This window comes from Hippocampus zosterae, chromosome 14 (genome assembly GCF_025434085.1).
Source record: "Hippocampus zosterae strain Florida chromosome 14, ASM2543408v3, whole genome shotgun sequence".
Taxonomy (NCBI): domain Eukaryota; kingdom Metazoa; phylum Chordata; class Actinopteri; order Syngnathiformes; family Syngnathidae; genus Hippocampus; species Hippocampus zosterae.
The window spans coordinates 3495380-3520073 of NC_067464.1; the positions used below are offsets into that span (position 1 = coordinate 3495380).

Sequence of the window (24694 nt, forward strand, 5' to 3'; positions counted from 1 at the left end):
GGCCCGGTAGTCCAGTGGTTAGCACGTCGGCTTCACAGTGCAGAGGTACCGGGTTCGATTCCAGCTCCGGCCTCCCTGTGTGGAGTTTGCATGTTCTCCCCGGGCCTGCGTGGGTTTTCTCCGGGTGCTCCGGTTTCCTCCCACATTCCAAAAATATGCATGGTAGGCTGATTGAACACTCTAAATTGTCCCTAGGTGTGAGTGTGAGTGCGAATGGTTGTTCGTCTCTGTGTGCCCTGCGATTGGCTGGCAACCGATTCAGGGTGTCCCCCGCCTACTGCCCGGTGATGGCTGGGATGGGCTCCAGCACCCCCCACGACCCTAGTGAGGATCAAGCGGTACGGAAGATGAATGAAAATTTGAAGCAAATATATATAAAAAAAAAAAAACACGGTGGCTACGACGGATTACGTCTATTGGTGAGGTTTTCTGGAACACAATAGGCAGCGATACAGTAAAGAGGCAAACAATGGGGGCGGCTGTGGCTCAGCTGGTAGGGCCGATCGCCCAATAAGTCAATATTCGGCTGTCAAGAAAATAACCGTTGATTACTGGTTACGGTATTGATGTACTGTGTGAGGGGTGGGGGGGGCGCAAATTACTCAATATAATCCGACCAAACGTTTTCCACATACCTGTGAGGTAATGTCTTGCTCAACCAAACAAAGTGTCTCACTCTACCACAAGGTACCGGTCTTGTGATCCTTCCTCCAAGTAACAACCGTTTACACCCACTCGCTTTATCCGACTCACCCACATATTCCCGCTGGCTCAATTTGGATTTTTTATGTATTTATTTGTAAAGGAAATCTAAAACCAACTCGAAAGTTTTTGGGGGTTATACCTGACAGCAAAACTCTAAACAACATTTACCGGGAGTTTACAATCATGAAAAGGTCCACAGACGCTGACAAGGAATAAGGAGAGGAAAGGCGGGGGGGGGGGGGGGGGGGGGTGCATATGAAGGTCATATCAGAGCCGTAACAGGCGGTGCAATGGGTGTGTGGCAATGTGTGCAGCTAACCTTTGCTGGGCTTTTTGTAGGATGATGCATAAATGATGGCTCATCCGTTCCATCTCAGATGCCGATTTTAGACCCTTTCACACTACCTACAGTACATATGCTGACATCTTTCCCGTCACGATGGGAGAGAGGGGTCTAGATGCCGTCATCCCTGGATTTATTTTTGTGCTTTCAAAGGTAGCATCAGAACTGTGACAAATGTGGGGCAAAACTGTTTGTAATAGGAATTTCCGCCCGCAGTGTCGCTGTTCTGTACAAACAGCCGCGTGAAAGCGTGCTCTATTGGAAATATCCTACTTTTGCTCTGTGTGAAAGGCCACACGGTGGAAGCAGTTTGCTGGGTTTTGTGATCAAATGCAACGATGGATAAAAGTGAGGCTCTTCTTCTGTTGCGTCACGTATGCGTGAAAGGGGTTACACTTAGCCGTGTGACATCCCTGCACAAATGCGCACACAGGCAGTTGTGGCTGTGGCCAATATCCTATTTGCGGTGTTCGATTGAAAAGTATAAAAGGACCTTCTGTTCGGGCTCTGATGCGGTTTTACAAGTTATTCCACTGTGTCAAAGGGTTAATGTTCGTCTTACTATGTCCCCGAGTGCGAGCGGATACGCAGATGTGGGCAACATTCACTTTGCTGGGTTCTGTGTTAAAGTCAAAGGCGGAAAAAGGCCTACAGATCTTTGCAGGGTTACCGCATGAAAAAGGGCTCGTTGGCCATGTCACTAACCAGATCTCAGCCATTCTGAATAAATATGTATTGAATTTATCTTAGTATTATTAAAGATGCGGTATAACAAATGTTACATAGGTTATAAAAAAAAAAACAACCATTCCAAACCACGAGTCAACACTACCACGCACACCAAAAAAATGCCGAGTCAGGTATGAGTCAAACGTGAGGATCCTATTAGTCACGGGTGACACAATGCGATTTCTGTCAGTCCGTCAGAGAGCCACACACATTTTTGGGAGGGCGAGGGTTTACGTGTTACGACAAGACCACACCAGAGGGTGAGCGTGGGCGTTACAAACACAAACACGTCGTCTCGCGCCGCCGCCACTGACCTGCTCGGCTCCCTTGAGGGGATTGCGGCCCTCCTTGCTCTGTCCCATTGTTTGCTTCAAGGTGAGAAAGACATACTGAGGAATGCTAAATCAGGCAGAACCACCATCTAGGTTCTATTGACCTATTTATACACACAAATGCTGTGGCCCCGGAACAGTGCCAGTGCAGAATGAGCAGTAGTGGGACCTCGAGCGACCTGAACAGCTGGGCTGCTCACAACCGTGAGGGAATGACATGGGTCGCTGATGGGATTTTAGTTTTTTTTTTTTTGGGGGGGGGGGGTCTTTAAATGGTAACTTACAGGCCATTTCAGAGCGCGTCCTCTCTGCCCGAGCGTGCTTGTTGGTGGAGCGGATGGTGTGTCGGACCACAGAGAGGGGCTGCGGAACAGATTGGAGACAGTTTGTCACATTGAAAGCGCGGTCTCTTTTTTTCCCTTTGCATAATATGTTCCTGCAATACATCGTGTGGAACTGTAACATCATGTCATAAGCACTCATTTAAAAGTCGCCAAGCCCCTGTTTGAATCCTGGGTTAATAAACTCCAATGCAGCAATGAAACGGATTATTCGCCCAGCCTTACTCTCACATTTCATCTGAGTTGGATGACATGCGCCGCCGTGTGTAAGCAGCGCCAGAAGCCATTCCGAAAAACTGTTTGCACACTTCAGCACACTTTGAAACCCAAGTTCAGCAGCTGATGATATCTGCCATGACTCATCACGGTGACAATGACATTTGTTTTGTGTAAATGTTGTGCTATTTACAGAACTACATGAGTTTGACTTTGTCCAAGATTTTAAACTGGACTTTTTGCTGCATTTGTTTTACTTCATCATGTCAATTCATACCGCTTCATCCTTCGTAGGAAAGTATGGTTCACTAGACAAGAATAAAGAGGTTTGGGGGACTACATTTGCAACTCTTTATAACTCTTCTGTTGTGTTGTGGCTGAAATAGTTTGAAAATTCTAAACTAATCTTAGAAAAAAAAAGTCTTTAAAAAAGTCTTATGACACCTTAGAATTACCATTGTTGCACTTTATACTGTAGTTTCTCGAGAATGACATGCATTTTTTGAAAAAAAAAAAAAAAAATCCAAATCCAAATAATAATAAATTAATTCAATTTAAAGTAATCCAAAATAAATTATATATGAGTATGTGCAAATTTTTTTAAAACCCTAAGGGTCGTGGAAAAGGTGCATTTTCATTCCAATGTGATATGTAATGTCTAATGTTACCAAAAATAAAAAATAAAAAAATTCTGAACATAAATAAATGAATACATAAATAAATCCATAGAGTAGAATATATTAGTACAATGGAAAAATCAGCTTTTAAAGGTCGATTTTAATATTAGAGCATGTTATTCTGGAGAAATTATATACAATATCTCTCTATCTCTCTCCCTCTCTTGCTCTATTTAATTTTTTAAACAATTTTTATATTTCATTCTATGTTTCATGTACATGTGCAAATGTGTGACCGCATCTTACCTCAAGGTCATCGTCATCCGCATCACCATAATGCTGGTGGTTGTCGGGGTTGTTCATCTTGTCCAGGAGGTCGACGGCGAGCCGCCTAGTCAAGCCCGTCTGCGCCACGTACACATGCTGCGCCGAAAAAACCAAGACGTTACGGGAAGACGCTCAAGTGCGTATGCATCGCAACAAAAAATGGAAGCATTTGATTACCGAAAGGAGCTTTTCTGCTGTGGGCCTCTTTTTGGGGTTCTTGGTCAGGGACACTTTGACAAAGTTGTGGAAGGCGGCGGACCTGTGGATACAAAAGCATTCGGTCACAACATCATCCTCTATAACAGGCATGTCCAAAGTCCGGCCCGCGGGCCAAAACCGGCCCGCGGTCGAATTTCATCCGGCCCTCGGCCCCCTGTCATAAAATCAGTGCCGTCTGGCCCGCAGGTTGGGCGCATTGGAACACGTGTTGCATTGACGGAGGTCTCATAGACTGGTGAGTGATGTTTCATAGAGTACTGCTTCCCTCTAGTGGCTAAATGAGTAATAGCATTCACTAAATGAGTAATAGCATTTAGACACTAGAGGGCAGTAGCACTCTACGAGACATCACTCACGAGTTAACAAGACATCACTCCGTGTTCATATTAACCTCCCAGTTTACTGAAATGGTGACAATCAACAGAAAAAGGAAAGTTGACTGCGAGGGACGACGATTCAAGGATGGATGGAAATTGGACTATTTCTTCACTGAAATACACAACAACTGTGTCTGCCTCATTTGCCAAGAGACAGTGGCTGTTTTTAAAGATTATAATGTCAAGCGACATTACCAAACAAGAGATGCTGACATGTACGACATGATTACAGGCAAGGAACGAAGAATGTCAGCCAAGGTCGGCCCCCCGACATTTTACCACATAAAATCTGGCCCCCTTGGCAAAAAGTTTGGACACCCCTGCTCTATAGAAAAGGTTTATACAGCCCAAAGTAGGGAAGGCACTCACCATTTGTTTTTGTCTTTTAGCTTGGGCGGTTGGAAGCTGCTCTTTGACATAAGAAACAAGGCCCTAAACAAACCGGGGAACACAATGTCAACATTACATTTGAAATAAATTGGCACATTAAAAGCATTTACATGGTGAGGTTGTCTAAAGTCTGTGACTTGTCAATACGATGATGCAATGTTTACATATGCACGCAGCGGGATGGCGACATAGAAGCGACGGTTAGCAAGTCAGGCCCCTTTTGCTGGGACCCTGAATAGAAGAAGGCACAATTATTTTTGGTGGCTTCTGTGCTAAAAAACCACCATTACTTCCGAGCGGATAACTTGGGACTATTTTTACCACTAGAGTGTGCAGTTAGCTATCAAGCTATGCCTACAACCTGAAAAAGGAAAACGGCTCGGAGATTTGTATTCTGTTTAGCTACATTGGCAAAGATGTTTTTTTTTTTGTGACCAAGCACATGACTGTCTTTCATTTATATGGTCACAAGTTAAGATAAGATGGGCAACTGCGCTTTGAGGCAGCACTTTTGATATGAATTTTCACGAATTGCGGATGCATCTGGACCTCATCCCACTTGATGAAGAGGGTTTAGCCGTTTACCTCATTGGGTGCAAATCAAACATAGGGGGCTGCAACTCAGCCAGCTCGATGGACGTGATGCCCACTGCCCAGATGTCGCACAGCTGGTTGTAGCCACCGTTCTTCTCCACTGCGGCCACCTCTGGAGCCATCCTGCATAACGTCAAGAGGGAAAGTAAGGTGACCGGAGCTTCTGATGGCTACTTGTCCAAATGCCTCACGGACGACGTACTCACCAGTAAGGCGTCCCGATGAAGGACTTTCTCTTGGCGATGGTGGCTGTTATTTTTGCCGCGACACCAAAGTCAGCTGTACACACAAACAAAAACTTTATTCATTCATTCATTCATCTTCCGAGCCGCTTAATCCTCACTAGGGTCGCGGGGGGTGCTGGAGCCTATCCCAGCTGTCTTCGGGCAGTAGGCGGGGGGGACACCCTGAATCGGTTGCCAGCCAATCGCAGGGCACACAGAAACGAACAACCATTCGCACTCACACTCACACCTAGGGACAATTTAGAGCGTCCAATCAGCCTGCCATGCATGTTTTTGGGAATGTGGGAGGAAACCGGAGCACCCGGAGAAAACCCACGCAGGCCCGGGGAGAACATGCAAACTCCACACAGGGAGGCCGGAGCTGGAATCGAACCCGGTACCTCTGCACTGTGAAGCCGACGTGCTAACCACTGGACTACCGGGCCGCACAAAATTATTATATTAAAAAAAAAAAAAAAACACACACACAACACAACCAATCACACACATACTATACACACATCCCAAATCCAAACAAACAAGAAAACAATTGAGAAACAAAACACCACAAACAAAACAAACACACAGGCGCAAAAACAACACGCATAAACCAAAACAAACACGCATAGACATATAAAAAAAACACAAAACGTGGAAAAAATGCACACACAAAAATAAAACAACACACACAGACGGGAGTTTTTAGGGTTGCGAAACCAGCTGCGAAGAGCTGAGGAATGAGGACACACAAGAGCCACTTACCCAACTTGACGTCGCCATCGTTCGTCAGAAGTATGTTGGCACCCTGCAAACACAAGACAAAAACACACACGATTTATTTTGGCGGATAGCGTCCCATTCTTCAACATCTGGCACGCGACTCGCTTCTGAAAACAGACTGTGTGTATGTGTACGTGTGTGTGTGTGTGTGAGTGTGTGTGTGTGTGTGTGTGTGTGTGTACCTTAATGTCACGGTGCATCTTGCCTTTGGTGTGTAAGTATCCCAAACCCTGCAAAAGGCAAATCAAGAATATCAGTTGTCATTCCGAAGACGATTTTAGATATTGATTGAGGGGGCAGGGGAATGAATGAATGAATGAATAAATAAATAAATCGGCAAATCACCTGTAAAGTCTCCCGGCACATGTATGCAATCTGCATCTCTGACAAAGGACCCGTCACTGTAACACGCAAGAGACGATAGTATGAGTGCGGCGCGGGAAATCGAATGCTGTTGACTGTTAATAGCGTGAAAAAAAAAAAAAAATCACATGACTTAAAAAAAGGGGTTTCACCATGATAAATGTCCTGCAGGGATCCGCCACCGCAGTACTCCATGCATATCCACAGCTTCTCCCGACTGAACAAGGGCACAGGAAAATGAGAAAGCAGTCAGATTCATACAGTTACACAAACACAAATAAAATATTTCAAAGCTATTTGTTGGTGCGCCGAAAAATCACCACAACTGAATTCAAATTGACATTGTAATGTAGTCGAATGAAAGGCAAAGGCTGCAATTTAAAGAGGAAAAAAAAACCTTCAAATGAGTTTTCGTTATTGTTATGCGATTCATTACTTATCGACTCATGTGTAATCCACACTTGTTTGGTAGAATTTTGCGAAGTTGTCAAGAACGCGAGACCGCAAGTCAGTGATTCATAGGTTAACAACTCTGAAGTACAGCCAGCGTACTCCGTTTACGACGTTTCCACTTCTATAACGTTGACGTTTCAAAGTCTCGATTTCGCGCAATTCTTTTTCCATTTGCCCATTTTGCTTACAGCGCACACCTGTATAACATAAACGTCATAATAATGACCAGATCTTGCCCACAAAATAGCAAAAAAAAGCCTTCGTTACAATGAACCGAAGCCAATTGCCGCCATGACCTTGCTTGTGAACAAAATGTAGAGCGCGGGTTCGACGCCCGGAGACACGGTGAGGTCTTGAGCACATCATCTGAAAACAGCTCTCTAAATGGAAGCAAATCTCGCCGTCTGTGAAGGCTGAAAGCGTCTCTCGCTTTCCAAAGGGAGTCTCCCAGACGAAGCTCAACCGAGATTACGAATTGGCGACGTCAACAATTTTGCCTTTATTTTAGCATATGCCTAGCCTATAAAAGCTAAATATTTGTTTAATGCAATACAGATTAATTTCTACAGCTTGTTGTTGTTCAAAAAATACATGGGAAGAGGACCTTGAAAGTAATAATCGGATTTTATCTCGCAATACTGATGGTGGGAAGAAAAAAAAAATTGTATGCCAAGCTACAACTGTGAGGTGCTGACACAATCGCCGACAACGTGCGGTTTTCCCGCTAGATGTGGTCAGGAAATCAAAGTGCTCTGGCATGGCCGCGTGACACAGCACGTATCAGAGGGTTCCTGTCAAACCTGTTGGAAGTCGGGAGCGGCTGTACTTTCCGTCACAACGAGGCGGCGGCGACGGGGGGGCCCCCCCTCGGAGTGGTAGAGTCTGAGCCATATTGTGACTCAGGAATTAGCATGTCACTTGCAGCCACCAGGCCCCGTAAAAGCAACCGGCGTGTTGAACCCGGAATTCTGGCGGCGCTCTCACCAGAGGTAGCTCCCAAAGTAGGCCACGATGTTGTGGTGCATGCATTCCTTCACCATGAAGATTTCCTGCTGGATGATGGAAAAGTCGTCCCCTGGAACACAACCGCACGGAAAACGCGTTACGATCTGCGCTGCGGGGAGAAATTGGAATCTCTGGTTGGTTAAAAAATCCGTTTTCGTGAAGAGAGTTTTTAGTAGCCAATTTAGGGTTTCAAAAAAAAGTTTTTGTGTTTCAAACCAAGCTTTGGGATTTGACTTTGGGCTTTGAGCACGCGTTGGGGTTTCAAACAAGGGTTAGGGTTCCAAATGAGCGATTTCAAGGGTTAAGGTATCAGAGTTTCAAATTAGGGTTTTAAGCCGATAGTTGGTGTTTCAAATTGGGGTTTCAAGTCGGGCACGACCAATATGGATTTTTTTATTATTATTATTTTTTTTTTAAAGGCCAGTGTGGATTTGCTAGAATAAAATACCGATAACCAATTTATCGGCCAATTTAGTTAAAAAATTATACATCATAAAGTAGCTTTTTTGGGTTGCTTATAGCTATAACATTTCACAACAGAAAAAGTATAATTGAAATAAAAGTTTTTAAAAAACTGCCAATATCTCCTTATCTTTGTATTACAGTGTTATTGTTTTTGTTTATTGTGATTTTTAAAAAAAGACGGAAAACATATTAAACGTTTCATGCACCCTGTAACTTTATAATATAGTAATCTGTCCACCGGAGTGACCGCTGTCCCTGAAAGGGTTGAAAGAGCAAATTTCAGCCGATTGCATCACCCTGGTCGATTAGTCGGTCGGCTCCTAGTTTCGGTTGAGTCCAGGGTGAAGGTCAAGGTTTCAAATGAGGTCTTAAAGCTAAGGTTATGCTTTCAAACGACAGTGTCGCACAGACACTAACTCCAGGAGAGCTCCGTCAAACGGAACAATTTGTTCGACTGACATTCACGTGTGCAACTCTCAAACCTCCCAGCGGTAGAAGTTGGAAAAAAAATATCAAAAATGTCAGCCAGCTGCTTCCAATTGTGCAGAAACAGGCTGCTGCAATTGATTTTGATTACAACGAGGTTCCAAAGTCCACATGAAAATTGAAAAGATGAAAATATGCGCTGCAGAGAAAGTTGTGGTGAACGGCAGCGTGTGCGTCGAGGAAATGAATATTCAATATGTGTCGCTGTAACTTCTACATGAAACGTCATGTACGAACTCGGTTGACGCAAATCAGTCTTAGTGAAGCTTGAAATGTCTCCAAATGGCATGAAGTCAGTTGTGAAAGATTCATTTTTGTCATAAAATTGGCAAATACAAGGTACAGGCGTGAAATTTCCGAATAGAGATGACCACAATGGAATCTCCTTTGATTGTTAAAGTGACTCCGTCGCACCAGGATTGGGTTATGTTCCAGTTAGTTTCAAAGGTTAGGGTGTCAGATTAGGGTTTCAAACCAAAAACAAGGGTATGAAGCCAAGGATGGTGTTTCAAACCCAAGATTGGAGTTTGAAACTCCGGTTGAATGTGTTCCAAGGGCTTTACGTTTTTGTCACATACTGCAGATTTTTGATGGTCATTTTAATGTTGCTGCATGTTCCTTCACTTTGTTGACAGTAACGTACGAGTCAGCAGCACAGCGGCCACAAACATTTGGGAAAAGGCTAATTTCAGGGATGTGACTCAGAGCTGCGAGACAAAAAAAAAAAAACACCACTCCAGCCCTAACCCACACACTCACACAGACTCACACACATTGGTCACTTGTGGGGACGCTTCCTTTCCTCCTCAGGTTGACTCAATCTTTATGAATGAAACGCATCATTTATAGAAGTGATAATGTAGTTATTAATGAAGTTAGAACATCATGAAAAAGTTGAATATTCTTTGCCAGTCATTTTATAAAGTGAGCTGAAGTCTCTCTTTCTACATCATGTTTCAAATGCAACTGTCAAAGATGCACACACACACACACACACACACACATACATATATATATATTGATATATATATATTTTTTTGGTTTGTTTTTTTTAAATAATCATCCGATTAAGCGCTTATCAGGATTTTTTTTTCATCCCAAAAGGAACCATGAAATGTAGAGTCATAGCAAGATAATACAATAGCTATAGTGTATTAGTAATGTTAGCACATACATAGAAGCAGCCTGAAAAAGGTCAAAACTAAAATACATTTTTATATATTGTATATTACGTACTTCTATTAGCTATGTCAACTGTGTTTGTTTGGCCCATTGAGTGCCGAATTTGAATTTGGGAGTTTTGAGATGAGGTAAATGTTCCCAAGATGACATCTTTAAGTTGTAGACACCAAAATAGATCCACTTCAATTGTTACACTCACATTTATTCCACGACGTATATTGTTACAAAAAAAGGGATTCAATTTATATTATGATACCAATTGTCGGTCATATCGCCCAGCTAGCCTAGCATCGCTAGTTAGGACCCTGAGCAGATATTAGTTTTAATAATGCAAAATCCTTTTTTATCCAATCACTCTCTTAATTGATGGGACACTCTGTACCATACTTAATTCTAAAATAGTCAATCGCTGCTTGCAAAAAAAAGACCATTAAGAAGTCCCCTCTCGTGATTAGGGCGTCGGGAATGAGTGAATGCTTCCGAACAAAGGCACTCACTGTCAAAACGTGAGAGAAGACCTTCAGATGATCTATTGGCCAGAGGGCCAGACCGCACCTTTGTGTTCCGAAGTCGCTGCCAGCGTTAGGCATGCCGGTTGGACCAGTTTTGAGATCGCAAATCAGCTCACACTGCAGAAGTGACTCTTGGAGTGTTTGGAAGAAGGATGAGGCTTTTAAATTAGGCGGAATTGAATAAATTAAATTATTGGATTACTTGGGTGGCGGGTAGCTGTCGAGGGTTTCAAACATGGGTGAGGGTTTTAAACAAGAGTAAGGTTTCAAATTGGTTTCATGTGTATCATGGGGTTTCAAGCCACGGTTTCAGGTTGTTGCTCTATTCGTGATCGATGATGTTTCTACTAGTACATTTAAGGTGTTGTAGTGGGGACAAAGAGTGGATTAGTACATGGACAATTCCACACACTAGTAGGATCTGGAATAAAAACCATATCGCCCATCACATTCTCAACACGGTGAGTAAAGGAAAGAGGAAAAATCTTTTCCTTGTAACCATTTGATCTCGGTGGCGCTCATTGACAAAATCTCACTAATCTGCAACGACGTCGACGACTCTGTCAGTGTCGGTCGGGACGGGAAGCAGAAGCGTGATCTTACCTGCTTCCAGCTTGATGATCTTGACCGCCGTCAGCTCTCCGGTTTGGATATTGCGGGCCTGAAAGACAGCGGGACAATACTCACTCACACACACGGCTGTGCTTCAGGTCAAATGTACATTTTGTTTTGGGGAAAAATGACCACCAAAAAAATAAATATATGAATATACATTGACTGTGATTGCAATTTAAAATGTGACTCATTTTTTTTCAAGGTCATTTTCCCGTGCATCTTTTTTAACAAACAAGCATTACATTGATCTGTATTACAATTGAACACTATCAGATTTAGTATACATCACTGTTTTGGTCTTATAGCCTGCTAAAGACAAGAAACCAACGCGAGTGAACATGAAAGTTTATCTACTTCAATTCCAGCTGTTAATTTACCAAATACTTGTACTTTGACTTGGGCTCTACAGGGTCACTCTGACCATTTCACGGAAATTCTACTGAACAAGTGGGGCACAAACAGAAGTCATCTGGAAGTCATAAATCAGATGACAACACGACTGCATACAAACCTGTGGCTTTATCACTTCAACTTTTCACGTTTTCTGAAACGATATGTCAACGTGGACTGCACTTCTTGTGCACTGAAATTCTCTTGACGTGATATAAATCGATCAAATATACGTAGAAAAATAAAGCCTAGTGACTGAAATAAAGCTGGCCACCCACCTATCCCTCAAAAATTGCAGCCTCTGTGCTTTCAACATTGAATTCTATTACAATGCAATGAATGTCGATTTGAAGTTCATTAATGGTTAAGCCCAACTGGGTGTCATGGAAGAACGCGTTTGAAGAGGGGTGCCCAAACCAGTCGATTGTGATTGACCGGTAACCCGCGGGATGGTCCCAAGTTGATCGCAAGGGGTATAAATGGGTTGGAATTCTAACCACAAGAGACACTGGTGTGCCTTCTTGTAGGTGTCCTTTTTGTCCCTGTTGCCCATCCGATTGGGATCACTTTCCCTATTGTGGAAAACAACATTAACCCTTTTGCGTGTATGCGTGTTGGGCCTCCGGATTGAGGTCAAGACGGGGACGCCGCCTCTAATCCGGCACAAGTCAAGTGAACGCTAATGTCACAACGACAATAAAACCGGCAACATGCAAGCGGTTTTCCCTGATAAAAAATAAATAAAAATCTCAGGTGTTAACACCAGTGGACACACTCATGATGGGTGTTCAGCAACACTGATGACATATGGCAAGAGAATACCAGAACTCCAGGCACAGCATTCCATTGCCAGCCTTGGGGGGAAGGGGGGGCTTCGTATAGAAAGGAGGAGGGGCAGCAGAGCTGACTGATGAATGCTTATCTACAGCAGATGGAAAAACAAGGACCTTCTCCAGCACACCTTGCTTCATTTGGGACCAGCAAAATGCAAAGATTTCATTTTTGAGCCTTTTAGGAATTTCTGCACAACTGATCTGTCACGAATTCTCCCAATGTCCCAACGCGCAGTCGCAAAGTAAAGGTGACCAGAGCTAACGCAAATGTTAAAAAGTAAATAATTGAACTTGTTAAATCCACAACAGTTTGCGTTCAATTTTTTTCGCTAATATCTGGGACACCTGGCTAAGCTAAAAGATTACTATTAATATTACTATTATTGTATAATATGTAAGATTTAATATTAAGAAGTAACACCTATTCTTAAAAAATCTGTGTGTGTATGTGCGTATATATGTATACCTTGTAGACATCCCCATAGGTGCCACTTCCCACCCGCTGGATGAGCTCAAAGTCGTGCTGGGGGTTTCTCCGCTGGATTTCGCCGCTGGGCCGGGGAAACATGTCTGATGCTGAGGGAAGCTGGTGCGGGCTAGTTGCTGGAGCCGCCAAACAAGTCGATGAGTGCTTGGTTTATTCAGTTGGTCCTTCCGACTGCTCCATGGCCTGGAAATCAGATGGAACGGAATGCACATTTATTTGTGACTTCTTAAAACTACGATGTGGAAAATACAACGTAGTCGATTTTGACCTCAATTGTCAATGATCATTGTATGACATTCCTATATGAAAGGAAAGAATGGATGAATGAAAGGTCAGTGTGTTGGAAGGAGTTAAAAAAGGATGGCATAGAGGAAGGAAAGAAGAAAGGATGGGAAAAGGGCGTATACTAGGTGAGGAACTGATGAAAGGAAGGAAGTGAAGAAGCATGACTGGTAATGTATGGTCATGAAGATGATGAGACGACAGGTTTGGAGTTCAAACTCCTACAATATGAAAAGCATCTCCGTGCATTTGATCACAAAAATAAATAACCATTAAGCTACACTGGTATCTTACCTTAAAAAATAATAAACCGAACATGAAATCAAATGATGCAATTTCATGAACTTCCACACTGCATACCAGTTTTATGGGGGTGGAGACTAATTGCTGGAACTCTGTTAAAGACGCAAATAGTGAAAATGACTCCAAACATACCCTTTTAAATGTGTTTGGATAGTTCTAAATACATAAATAAGTTCATCAAAAGGTATTTTGAAACGTTCAAATGCCCCTGATTCATAGCATTAGTTTGACAGCAATGACTCCAGGAAATAACCGGGTCCAGGTCCACCATTTCTATGAACGGTGAAACCGGAGGGGGAGTTAGCATTCCGGCTAAATGCTAACGGCTAGTTTCTCCGAACTTCAGTTGCCCTCCTGCTTACCGTTCGCGTGGACGAATCGGCCGTGCATTTTTTTTCAAATGTCCATTTGGCACTTTTAACGCCAAGTATTGCGGCGAAAAGGAAAATCTTTCAACCGGTCGTCTTCTTTTTTTTGTTATCGAGGCGTTCGCAAAGTTGAGGCGGCTCTCAGTGGCTCTCCTTCGGGCAAGCAGCGACCTCGTTCAGCAGCAGTCGTCGCCACCAACTTCTTTGGGACATGTCATCCTCCTTGCTCCGTTGACAGCTTCGGAGAAGGGAGTTGTACTCCCAATAATGACTACGGACCTCAAAACATGGAAGAAACTAATGATTCCATGTGTTAGTTCAATACACCAGTGCTATTAAAAACAACAACAGTCAGCTACTCTTAATCTCCGTACATTTCTGGATCCTGGTGATGCGTTAAGGAACACCTCGTAAAAAAGTACTATCGTAGTTATATCACGCTTAGTAACGTGACAATGTGTGAGGTTATTATAAATAAATCCGGCGGAAAAAATCCAAGGAATGTTTCACCGGGACGTGTGTATGACGTTTTCTAAGTAAAACTGAAATGTCGGGGCGTCTGAAAACATATCTCGCGTTATTATCTGTTATTAAATATTCATATTTACTACCGTCCCCAAAGGCACCGTGTGTTCTGGGTTTCATCCTGTTTTACCGCCGTCTAACGGTAGAAAGTGTGAACAGCAGGGGCTGGTTCAAAACCTGTTGATGAATCCAAGAACACCACGTAAAATGCCTTTTGCGGGGTGTTCAATTCAAAATGTACTTGAATCGTCACTCGTACGGAACCCTCCATCCGTTATCCGAACCGGTTAGCTGTCACCTACGGATATACAACAAAATCATCCGAATCCCAACAATTTCTCATTATGATGATTGTATGACGTCATTTACGTAAATCAGGACAGCCGCGTTTGATATCACTAAACGTATATCACCAATTATTTTCTGTTAGCGTGTTAATAACGTTTTAGGTAAGCATTATTTGTTTTTATTCTGCATATATTTACACTTTTTGGGGGAGGGGTAGATTTTTTGCTGTTTAAAAACAACAACGTCGACGACAAATCAACGCATTTCAATTGCAGTCAATTATACTCGGATATCGCTATTCGCAGGCCGGCCGGCTGCTATCCCTGCCGAACACCGGAGGCCTCCTGAACATCAGTGATACTGTACATTTAACAGACCTCGAAAGAGACAAGCGCGTCGCCTGGTGGCACCTCTGCACCTCACACTCGGAGCGCCCAAGCGCCATCATCCTCCTCCTTTTCGTCGTCGTCCTGCAATCTCTCCGGTGTTGCTCTCCAGGCGCATCCTCCTCCCTGCCGCCCCCCAGACTACAAGCTGCTGCACTCGCGGACACAACAGCAGAGAGGGAGAGAGAGGAGACATTTCCATTTAATTGTCGTCATTATTGTACATATTTAGGGTGATTGGGGGGGCGGCTCGCGCGATGGCTAAACACCGCAAAGACAGAGACAGCTGGGGTGAGTGTACGTGCCACCATCTATTTTTTTATTCATCTTTTTTTATGGGTGGTAACAGCGCGGCCTCCTGCTTGTCATAACAGTACGTGGGGCTTGATTTTGCGCCATGTCAAACGATTAATTCATGGCAAACCTTAAGATGGTACAGGACAAAAATGGTGGGAAATGATACCCAATTGTCGCCTTTAAGGATTTGAGAATAAATGGGAGGGTTTTTTTTTCCAGTGTTGTAACTATGTAATCGTGCATCACGAGATGGCAAGAAGTCACCTTCAAGAGGCCCGTTGTATTTCGTATAATATATTGTACAGTATGTTAAAAAAGAATGTTGTTTTTGCCTATATGGGAAGTAATAAAGGGAGTGACCCAGTTGGATGTGTCCGGCTGGGATAAGATGCAGCAGTGATGGCAATGCCTGGGCGAGGCATTTTTGCAGACATTTTTATGTTTAATGTTTATGCGTATTTGGAACCGAGAGTCGCCGCTTGGAATTGAAATGGATTTCCATGGGACAGGAGAAATGAAGCAATCTCTTTTTTTACAGCTTCTTGTTGACTTCCAAACTTAGCTTGTAGCCGACGTGTGCACATTTTGAGCATGACGTCTCTGATCCACTGGTTAAAGGACACTTTGATTCTCTCCTCTTTCATCTCAAACTGCTTCAAACAACAAAGCGTGTGACGGAAAAGTGGTTAGGACTGCATGACTGTCTGTGTTTTATGTTATGTGTTGTGTTTATTATTTTACTTTATGTTAACTGTTTTGTTAAGCGCTTTGTTACAGCTGCCGCTGTTGTGAAAGCGCTATAGAAATCAGCATGTATTGTATTGTATTGTATTGTATTTATTCATTCATTCATCTTCCGAGCCGCTTGATCCTCACTAGGGTCGCGGGGGGTGCTGGAGCCTATCCCAGCTGTCTTCGGGCAGTAGGCGGGGGACACCCTGAATCGGTTGCCAGCCAATCGCAGGGCACACATAGACGAACAACCATCCACGCCCACACTCACACATAGGGACAATTTAGAGTGTTCAATCAGCCTGCCACGCATGTTTTTGGAATGTGGGAGGAAACCGGAGTACCCGGAGAAAACCCACGCCGGCCCGGGGAGAACATGCAAACTCCACACAGGGAGGCCGGAGCTGGAATCGAACCCGGTACCTCTGCACTGTGAAGCCGACGTGCTAACCACAATCAGCCTGCCACGCATGTTTTTGGAACGTGGGAGGAAACCGGAGTACCCGGAGAAAACCCACGCCGGCCCGGGGAGAACATGCAAACTCCACACAGGGAGGCCGGAGCTGGAATCGAACCCGGTACCTCTGCACTGTGAAGCCGACGTGCTAACCACTGGACTACCGGGCCGCCCGTATTATATTAATATTTATAAGTAAAAATATGATGCAAAACCATTTTTAAAAAGGATAGAAATATTTACGATACAAAAAATAGCACGTGGGTTAATTCTCCAATTGTGTTTGTTTTCCAGAGGACGTTGTCTACAAATAAAATTGTAGCTCTATTTACGCGTGACCCAACTTATAAGTTTTCGAGACAGGTGTCGCTCTTTAATTGATTTTTATTTGGGTTTGGGTGTGGGGGGGTGCACTAAATGGTAACATGAGTAACTTCACACTAAAGCAGATACTGAACAATTCTTGCCTTGAGAAGTTTATTGCTACTGTACGGAAGCAAAAAAACTGCCAATGTGGAGGAAACATTTTTGACCGGCAAACTGTTCAAACGTATTTGCATTGGAAGGTTTTTGCAAATAGGTTTGAATGTACTTGTAGCCTCAATGCTAAAAAAAAAATAAAAATTAAATTCTATAATGCTTGCACATACCATGTGGCATGATGGGGGAAAAAAAATCAGAATGGAAATTTTTTTGCACTGCAGACATAAAAATAAAAATTACAAATAAACAATGTAAACTTGAACACGTTGCGATAATGTGGGACAAATGTAGACATGCTCCCATGACCAAAAACAACAACAGCTTTCTTGTTTTTTTTCCCAGGGTCCCTGGGCGATAAGAATGTGTACGATTGGAGCTCGGAGGACGAAGACTCGGACGGGCGGGCGCGGCCCATCCAGGTGCTGCTGGTGAAGGACGATCATACCTTTGAGCTGGACGAGGTGGCGCTGAGTCGCATCCTGCTGGCCGAGGAGGTGCGCGACCGCGAGGTGGTGGCCATCTCGGTGGCGGGGGCCTTCCGCAAGGGCAAATCCTTCCTCATGGACTTCATGCTGCGCTACATGTACAACCACGTAGGTACCACGGCCAATCAAATAGGTGCATTTCGCTGCATTATTCATATTTCACAAATGCAATATTAATCAGAAAACTGTGTTTAGACTCACGGGGGGGGGGGGGTGCATAGATCTTCTATCCTTGCGACTGTACACAAGTGCAGACGACAAGCTCTGGAACACTAATAAAGTCATATTTCACTCCAGGGGTCTGACGACTGGCTGGGCCAGGCCGACGAGCCCCTGACCGGCTTCTCCTGGAGGGGCGGCTCGGAGCGGGAGACTACCGGCATTCAGATATGGAGTGAGGTCTTCCTGGTGGACCGGCCTGACGGGACCAAGGTGGAGTCTGCTTTGACTGTTGTGTGGGTAGAGGAGCCAGAAATTGTACTCAAGTAATAGTAGCGTTACTTCAGAATAGGACTCAAGTCTTTAGTTGCACGAAATCTAGACGGGCAAGTAGAATTTATTCAGGTCCAGTCCAATGAAGTGATTCTCAAAGTATTTACTGGTACTTTGTACCACCTTAAAAAGTACTTTGCTTCCCAAGTATCACCATAATGAGCAACATTAAATTACAGTTGCGTAGTGTGCGCAAAGCTTCTTTTACAACATGACCTAAATACGCCGAGATGTACTCAGATGTACTGTAACTGAAACACTTTTATATCGACTAAATTACTCCCTAGAATTTCCGTAAATACAACAAATTGGGGCTGAACAATTGATCAAATTGAAATCTCAAGGTAGTACAACGCAATTTTCATCCATCCATCCATCATCTACCGCTTATCCGGGGCCAGGTCGCGGGGGCAACAGCTTTAGCAGGGAAGCCCAGACTTCCCTCTCCCTAGCTACTTCTTCCAGCTCTCCCCGGGGGATCCCGAGTCGTTCCCAGGCAAGCTGGGTGACAGTCTCTCCAGCGTGTCCTGGGTCTTCCTCGGGGTCTCCTCCCGGTGGGACATGACCGGAACACCTCACCGGGGAGGCGCTCAGGAGGCATCCGAATCAGATGCCCAAGCCACCTCATCTGGCTCCTCTCGATGCGGAGGAGAAGCGGCTCGACTCTGAGCCGCTTCTTCTTCTTGACTCAAAGACCCCAATGATGATCGAAATAAATGGATCTAGGTTTCCCTTGCCCGGACGTGGGTCACCGGGGCCCCCCTCTGGAGCCAGGCCTGGAGGTGGGGCTCGTTGGCAGGCGCCTGGTGGCCGGGCTTACACCCATGGGGCCCGGCCGGGCACAGCCCGAAGAGGCAACGTGGGTCCCCCTTCCCATGAGCTCACCACCCATGAGAGGGGCCAAAGGGGTCGGGTGCAATGTGAGCTGGCGGTCCGATCCTCGGCTACAGAAGCTCTTGGGACGCAATTTTCAAACAAAACAAAATCAACTTCATTTCAGGCGGTTGTTCGGCAGGCTTCCTTTTTCATATTTCATACTTCAAGTGTGTGTGGCTGTGTGGGTGTGTGTGGTGTGACACAGGTTGCAGTTCTGCTGATGGACACACAGGGCACCTTTGACAGCCAGTCCACGCTGCGCGACTCAGCCACCGTGTTCGCTCTGAGCACCATGATCAGCTCCATGCAGGTACTAGAAAGACATCGTCTGACAAATCAGTGCTTGGTGATGACATGCTCCATCCACCTGACAACTGTTTAAAATTGTTTAAAAATATCCTTCATACCTGCTTTTTTCAAAACATTATAATGAAATGCAGGTTTACAACATCTCCCAGAACGTCCAAGAAGATGACCTTCAGCATTTGCAGGTAAATGTTCAAAATGCTCATGTCTTTCAGCTCGGTGAAGCAGCATGTGGATCAAGGTTATCTTTGTATGTTGTGTTATAGTCAAATAATTGGATCGTTATGATTTTGAGGTGACTCAATATTTGTTCAAGAGACAGCAGATTGGGATCAAAATAGGATTCCAGTCATGGCCTTAGCCATGGGGTGTGTATTTTGGAGGTGCAACGATTAATCGATTATTAATCGATTATTAATCGATTATTAATCGATTAGATCATGAGGATTATTAGAATAGGCTTGGATCCTATTTGGGAGACGGAACTTTTTGTCTTAGCCTTGGTTGCTCTGAGTCTGGCTCTGCCTCACTGTCATATGGTGTTCCACAGAGTTCAATGTTGGTGCCCCTGTTGTTTTCATTGTATCTGCTGCCCCTGGGTTCCATCTTATGAAAACATGGTACTTCCTTACACCGCTATGCGGAAGACAGATCTACGGAAAAAATAATATAGGTTACGGTGCTGTTGCTAAATCCAGCTTCTTCGTTTTAGGCAGCTGGCTCGTGGAAATCCTCTCCTTTCTCAATAGATCACGATTGCTCAGTCGAAATGCATCAACACATCCTCGTTTTTTTTTTCAATTAAAATTAATGGACAAGAAAATATTTTACATATTAAATGACAGAACCAGAGAGAAACTCACAAATTGTGCCAGATGGATGGATTTATTGATAAACGTGATCAAAACATGTCCTTCTTATAATTTGACTCTGCAGCTATTCACAGAGTATGGCCGACTTGCAATGGAGGAGACCTTCCTTAAACCGTTTCAGGTATGTTGCCTTCGTTTCTTTTGATCATGAAATATGACTGATTGATATGACTGATGATTTCTAAACATGTGTTCCTTTGGGAATCTTACCTTCATCTTTTGGTATTTCCCAGTCCATGATTTTCCTCATCCGAGACTGGAGCTTCCCGTATGAGTTTCCATACGGGCAGGAGGGCGGCATGAAATTCCTGGAAAAGAGGCTCAAGGTCAGTGTAGGTGAAGGATGGGACTTTCCAGAAAGTGATTTCATTCTTTACCCTTCACTTCTGTTCGTAGATCTCGGAGAACCAGCACGAGGAGCTGCAGAACGTGCGCAAACACATCCACTCGTGCTTCACCAACATCTCCAGCTTCTTGATGCCTCACCCCGGCCTTAAGGTGGCCACCAATCCGCACTTTGATGGACGGATCAAAGGTAGCCAAAGAGCCCCCAACAAGTTGTCATCCGACAACTACTCACATCTTTTTCCGGAACGCCGCAAGATGTTGCCAAAATGTCATTGCCCTTCTGAGGTGTTAGCAGAGTAGTAACTAGCGTTAGCCGGCAGCTGATCGTAGACCATCTTGACAGAGAACAGCAGCCTCATGGAAGATACCAAATATTTTCTAAAATGGCTTCCACAAATGCAATGTTGGGAGGTTTGGCTCTCAGGCTGTCCCGCAATTGTTTCTGTACGACTATTTACGACATCCAATTGATTTATCGTCCTGACTCCACTGGATTCATTGAGAATGTTTTTTCTCCATCGTTTCATTTCAGTTTTGCCACTAAGAAGTACCCGGCGACCACTCTTGCCATACTTTATGAAATTGTCCGATTGATCATTTCAGAGATCGACGGCGAGTTCATCAGCAACTTGAAGATTCTGGTGCCCTGGCTCCTGAGTCCTGGCAACATTGACGTGAAGGAAATCAATGGCAGTAAGATCACCTGCAGAGGCCTGCTCGAGTACTTCAAGGTTGGGAAGAATCCCGTATTTAAAAAATAAAAAATAAAATAAAAAATTTCTTAACGCTTTTTTTGTTCTTGTGTTTGTGCTCCAGGCTTACATCAAGATTTACCAGGGAGAGGAGCTGCCTCATCCCAAATCCATGCTCCAGGTAACAAGACAGACATCATGAGGAGACCCACTCTAAAGTCTCAAAGTCGACATGAACATCGAGTCTGCCATTTTGATCAGGAGAAATGACCGCTTTTTGGTCCTTCGATAGAGTTTTGTCAAATTGGAGGCACGTATGCTTGGCCAGATGGCCGATGCTAAATGTGGAAATATTTGAGGCGATGACTCGCCATAAAACCAAAACCTCGAGTAATAGGTCTCAATGAGGCAAATTTCACTTTGCGGCATGAAACTTGGAAGATGACAATCGGATGATGTATGGATGGCTGGAGGGATGGACGGACGGACGCATGGATGACGGACTGATGAATGCATGGATGGATAAGTGGTTGGATGAATAAATGGACAGTTGGGAGTGGATGAACAGATTGATGGGAGGACAGACGGCAGAAATTTGTGGTTGAATGGATGGACAAATGGACGATGAGGACTTTTGAGGACCGATGATGGAATGATTTCAAATTTCACTTTGCGGCATGAAACTTGGAAGATGACAATCGGATGATGTATGAATGGTTGGAGGGATGGACGGACAGACGCATGGATGACGGACTGATGAATGCACGGATGGATAAGTGGTTGGATGAATAAATGGACAGTTGGGAGTGGATGAACAGATTGATGGGAGGACAGACGGACAGATGGCAGACATTTGTGGTTGAATGGATGGACAAATGGACGATGAGGACTTTTGAGGACCGATGATGGAATGATTTCAAATTTCACTTTGCGGCATGAAACTTGGAAGATGACAATCGGATTGATGTATGGATGGTTGGAGGGATGGACGGACAGACGCATGGATGACGGACTGATGAATGCATGGATGGATAAGTGGTTGGATGAATAAATGGACAGTTGGGAGTGGATGAACAGATGGATGGGAGGACAGATGGACAGATGGCAGAAATTTGTGGTTGAATGGATGGACAAATGGACGATGAGGACTTTTGAGGACCTTTGAGGACCGATGATGGAATGAAGGAGGGACGATGGACTAATAATTTGGTTTGTGTCAGGCCACGGCGGAGGCCAACAACCTGGCGGCGGTGGCTGCGGCCAAGGATCTGTACAACAAGAAAATGGAAGAGGTGCGTCCGGCGTAAGACTCGCGCCTCACCGTTTATCGCCGCTAACCTCCCCCCCCCCCTCCCGTCAGGTGTGCGGCGGCGACCGCCCGTTCCTGGCGCCCAGTGAGCTGCAGGCGCGCCACGCCGTCATCCGCGAGGAGGCTCTGGCGCTGTTCCGCGGCGTGAAGAAGATGGGCGGCGAGGAATTCAGTCGGCGTTACCTGCAACAGCTGGCGGGCGAGGTGGACCAGATCTTCGTCCAGTACATCAAGCACAATGACTCCAAAAACATTTTCCATGCCGCCCGCACGCCGGCCACCCTCTTTGTGGTCATCTTCGTCATGTACGTGGCGGCGGGTGTGACGGGCTTCGTGGGTGTGGACGTCATCGCCAGCTTGTGCAACATGATCCTGGGTCTGGCCCTCATCACGCTCTGCACCTGGGCCTACATACGCTACTCGGGGGAGTACAGAGAGCTGGGGGCCGTCATCGACCAAGTGGCCGGGGCGCTTTGGGATCAGGTTGGTCACAACGTATGTATCGTTCGTCCGGCCTCGGTCTCTCTCCGTCCATCGGCGCATGCGTTTTTCCGTCTATTTGTTTTGCCACCCGGATTTTTTCCATAATCCACACACCCTCAAAATAATGCAATTATGTGTGAATGAAACGACCTCTCGTTGGTCCTTTTTTTATGGACAAAACAACCCCCAAAAAATATAGGTTTTCCACAAGAACCCCCCCCCCCCCCCACCCCCCCCGCCAGCCCCAAATTGAATCTAATTGACCCAAGTATGTTGGTCTCTCTTTGATCCATCTTCGGATTGTTTTTCGAGCAATATTTTGGATGCCATTATTGGGTCAAAAAGGGCGGCCCGGTGGACGAGTGGTGAGCGCGTCGACCTCGTGGCACAGAGGTCGTGGGTTCAATTCCAACTCCGGCCTCCCTGTGTGGAGTTTGCATGTTCTCCCCGGGCCCGTGTGGCTTTTCTCCGGGTACTCCGGTTTCCTCCCGCATTCCAAAAACATGCATGGCAGGCCGATTGAACCCTCCAAATTGTCCTAGGTGTGAGTGTGAGCGCGGATTGTTGTTCGTCTCTTTCTGCCCTGCGATTGGCTGGCAACGGGTTCAATCCCATCTGCCCAAATACATTGAGAATTCAAGTGAGAAAAAAAAAAACATCACAAAATTTGTAATCACCCATACAAGGCCAGCATTTGCAATGCAGTTAAAGACATCAGAGGGCAGCAATACTCGATGAAATTCGAACATTGTACTGATTTTTCTTGACTCACCATGTGTTTTCCCGTCGATGCCTCCGCAGGGGAGCACGAATGAGGTAAGACCGCCTCCACACATCCTTCGCCGTGACGTTTTTTTTTTTCCCAGTTTCCCGCGTGACCACCTTGTGACTCCCGCTGTCCACTTCAACGCAGGCGCTCCACAAGCTGTACAACGTAGCGGCCAATCACAGGCACCTGTACCAGCACGCCTTCCCTGGCCATCAGGCAGACGACGTTGGGACGGCGGCGGCAGCGGCGGCGGGCGAGGAGCGCGACAAGAAGCGGGACTGACCGTCTTCTTTTAATCCCGCTCCGCACGGACTGTACACTGCTCATGTATACGACGAGCGTCTTCATCACTCAAGCAGCTGTCAATCACCAATCGGGCGGGGGGAGGTAGTCGCCGCGCGGCATATGGCGAGCCGCTTGAGCGTTTGTGATATCCTACGAGGGCACCAGTAGAACAACCAGTACTGCGGTACTGAAATAAGAGCCTTGCTAGTTACGTTTCCTTCCAAATGTGACCGGGGAGGGGAAAACGGTGACCGAGCAGACAACTGCGTGTTTCAAAGTGACGAGCGACAACATTCTACGAGTTAGCATGTAGCGCTTCGGTAATGTTACGAGTATTTAGTGAGGACGAACAGCGCACTAGTAGGTTCTCAAATACGCTCAAAATGGCTCGTCACATGGGGGAAATCCAGTGTTTTTTTTTTCTTTTCTTTTTGTACGATAAAAAATGCGGGCGAGTCACTTCACGCGGGACACTAGCACCCGCTATATAAATCAGGATGTATTGTTACATTCACTTTTTTTTTTTGCCCCCATGAGAAAATGATTTTAATTTGCCTACACATACATTGCCGTTGTCAATTTATGTTTACAACGAACTTTTTTTAAAATTGAATTGAATCCACTTAGATGTTTTTTTGAATTGGTTCATACAATGAGTCAGATCGGCATTT

The 24694-nt window shown here is 45.0% G+C and overlaps 2 protein-coding genes across 12 annotated transcripts in view; one reads left to right on the forward strand and one right to left on the reverse strand.

Moving 5' to 3' along the window:
- The window catches only part of map4k5 (mitogen-activated protein kinase kinase kinase kinase 5), a 31063-nt gene extending 16372 nt beyond the window's left edge, over window positions 1-14691 (reverse strand). The window contains exons 1-15 of one of the 8 annotated variants that reach the window (XM_052086029.1): window positions 13933-14691; window positions 12965-13168; window positions 11264-11321; window positions 7995-8085; window positions 6710-6774; window positions 6540-6595; window positions 6377-6424; window positions 6177-6219; window positions 5397-5469; window positions 5182-5313; window positions 4576-4638; window positions 3788-3869; window positions 3590-3706; window positions 2394-2472; window positions 2092-2145 (exon numbers count right to left, since the gene is read on the reverse strand). In XM_052086029.1, the coding sequence (XP_051941989.1) occupies window positions 2092-2145; window positions 2394-2472; window positions 3590-3706; window positions 3788-3869; window positions 4576-4638; window positions 5182-5313; window positions 5397-5469; window positions 6177-6219; window positions 6377-6424; window positions 6540-6595; window positions 6710-6774; window positions 7995-8085; window positions 11264-11321; window positions 12965-13066 (1063 nt within the window). In that variant the 5' untranslated portion in view covers window positions 13067-13168; window positions 13933-14691. The remainder of the gene's footprint in view (window positions 1-2091; window positions 2146-2393; window positions 2473-3589; window positions 3707-3787; window positions 3870-4575; window positions 4639-5181; window positions 5314-5396; window positions 5470-6176; window positions 6220-6376; window positions 6425-6539; window positions 6596-6709; window positions 6775-7994; window positions 8086-11263; window positions 11322-12964; window positions 13169-13932) is intronic. The other 7 variants (XM_052086031.1, XM_052086030.1, XM_052086033.1 and 4 more) reach the window with 7 other exon arrangements.
- Window positions 14692-15183: 492 nt separating this feature from the next.
- On the forward strand, window positions 15184-24033 carry atl1 (atlastin GTPase 1). 4 transcript variants are annotated; one of them, XM_052086038.1, is made up of 14 exons: window positions 15184-15434; window positions 17449-17699; window positions 17889-18023; window positions 19165-19269; window positions 19400-19450; window positions 20202-20258; window positions 20371-20463; window positions 20534-20672; window positions 21089-21216; window positions 21302-21358; window positions 22398-22469; window positions 22538-22981; window positions 23771-23785; window positions 23883-24033. In XM_052086038.1, the coding sequence occupies exons 1-14, from the start codon at window positions 15395-15397 to the stop codon at window positions 24018-24020; spliced, it is 1725 nt and encodes a 574-aa protein (XP_051941998.1). In that variant the 5' UTR covers window positions 15184-15394; the 3' UTR covers window positions 24021-24033. The 4 variants fall into 4 exon arrangements, with proteins under 4 accessions (XP_051941998.1, XP_051942000.1, XP_051941999.1 ...); XM_052086040.1 differs by having other exon boundaries at window positions 22538-22969; XM_052086039.1 differs by having other exon boundaries at window positions 15184-15428.
- The last annotated feature ends 661 nt before the right edge of the window (window positions 24034-24694 follow it).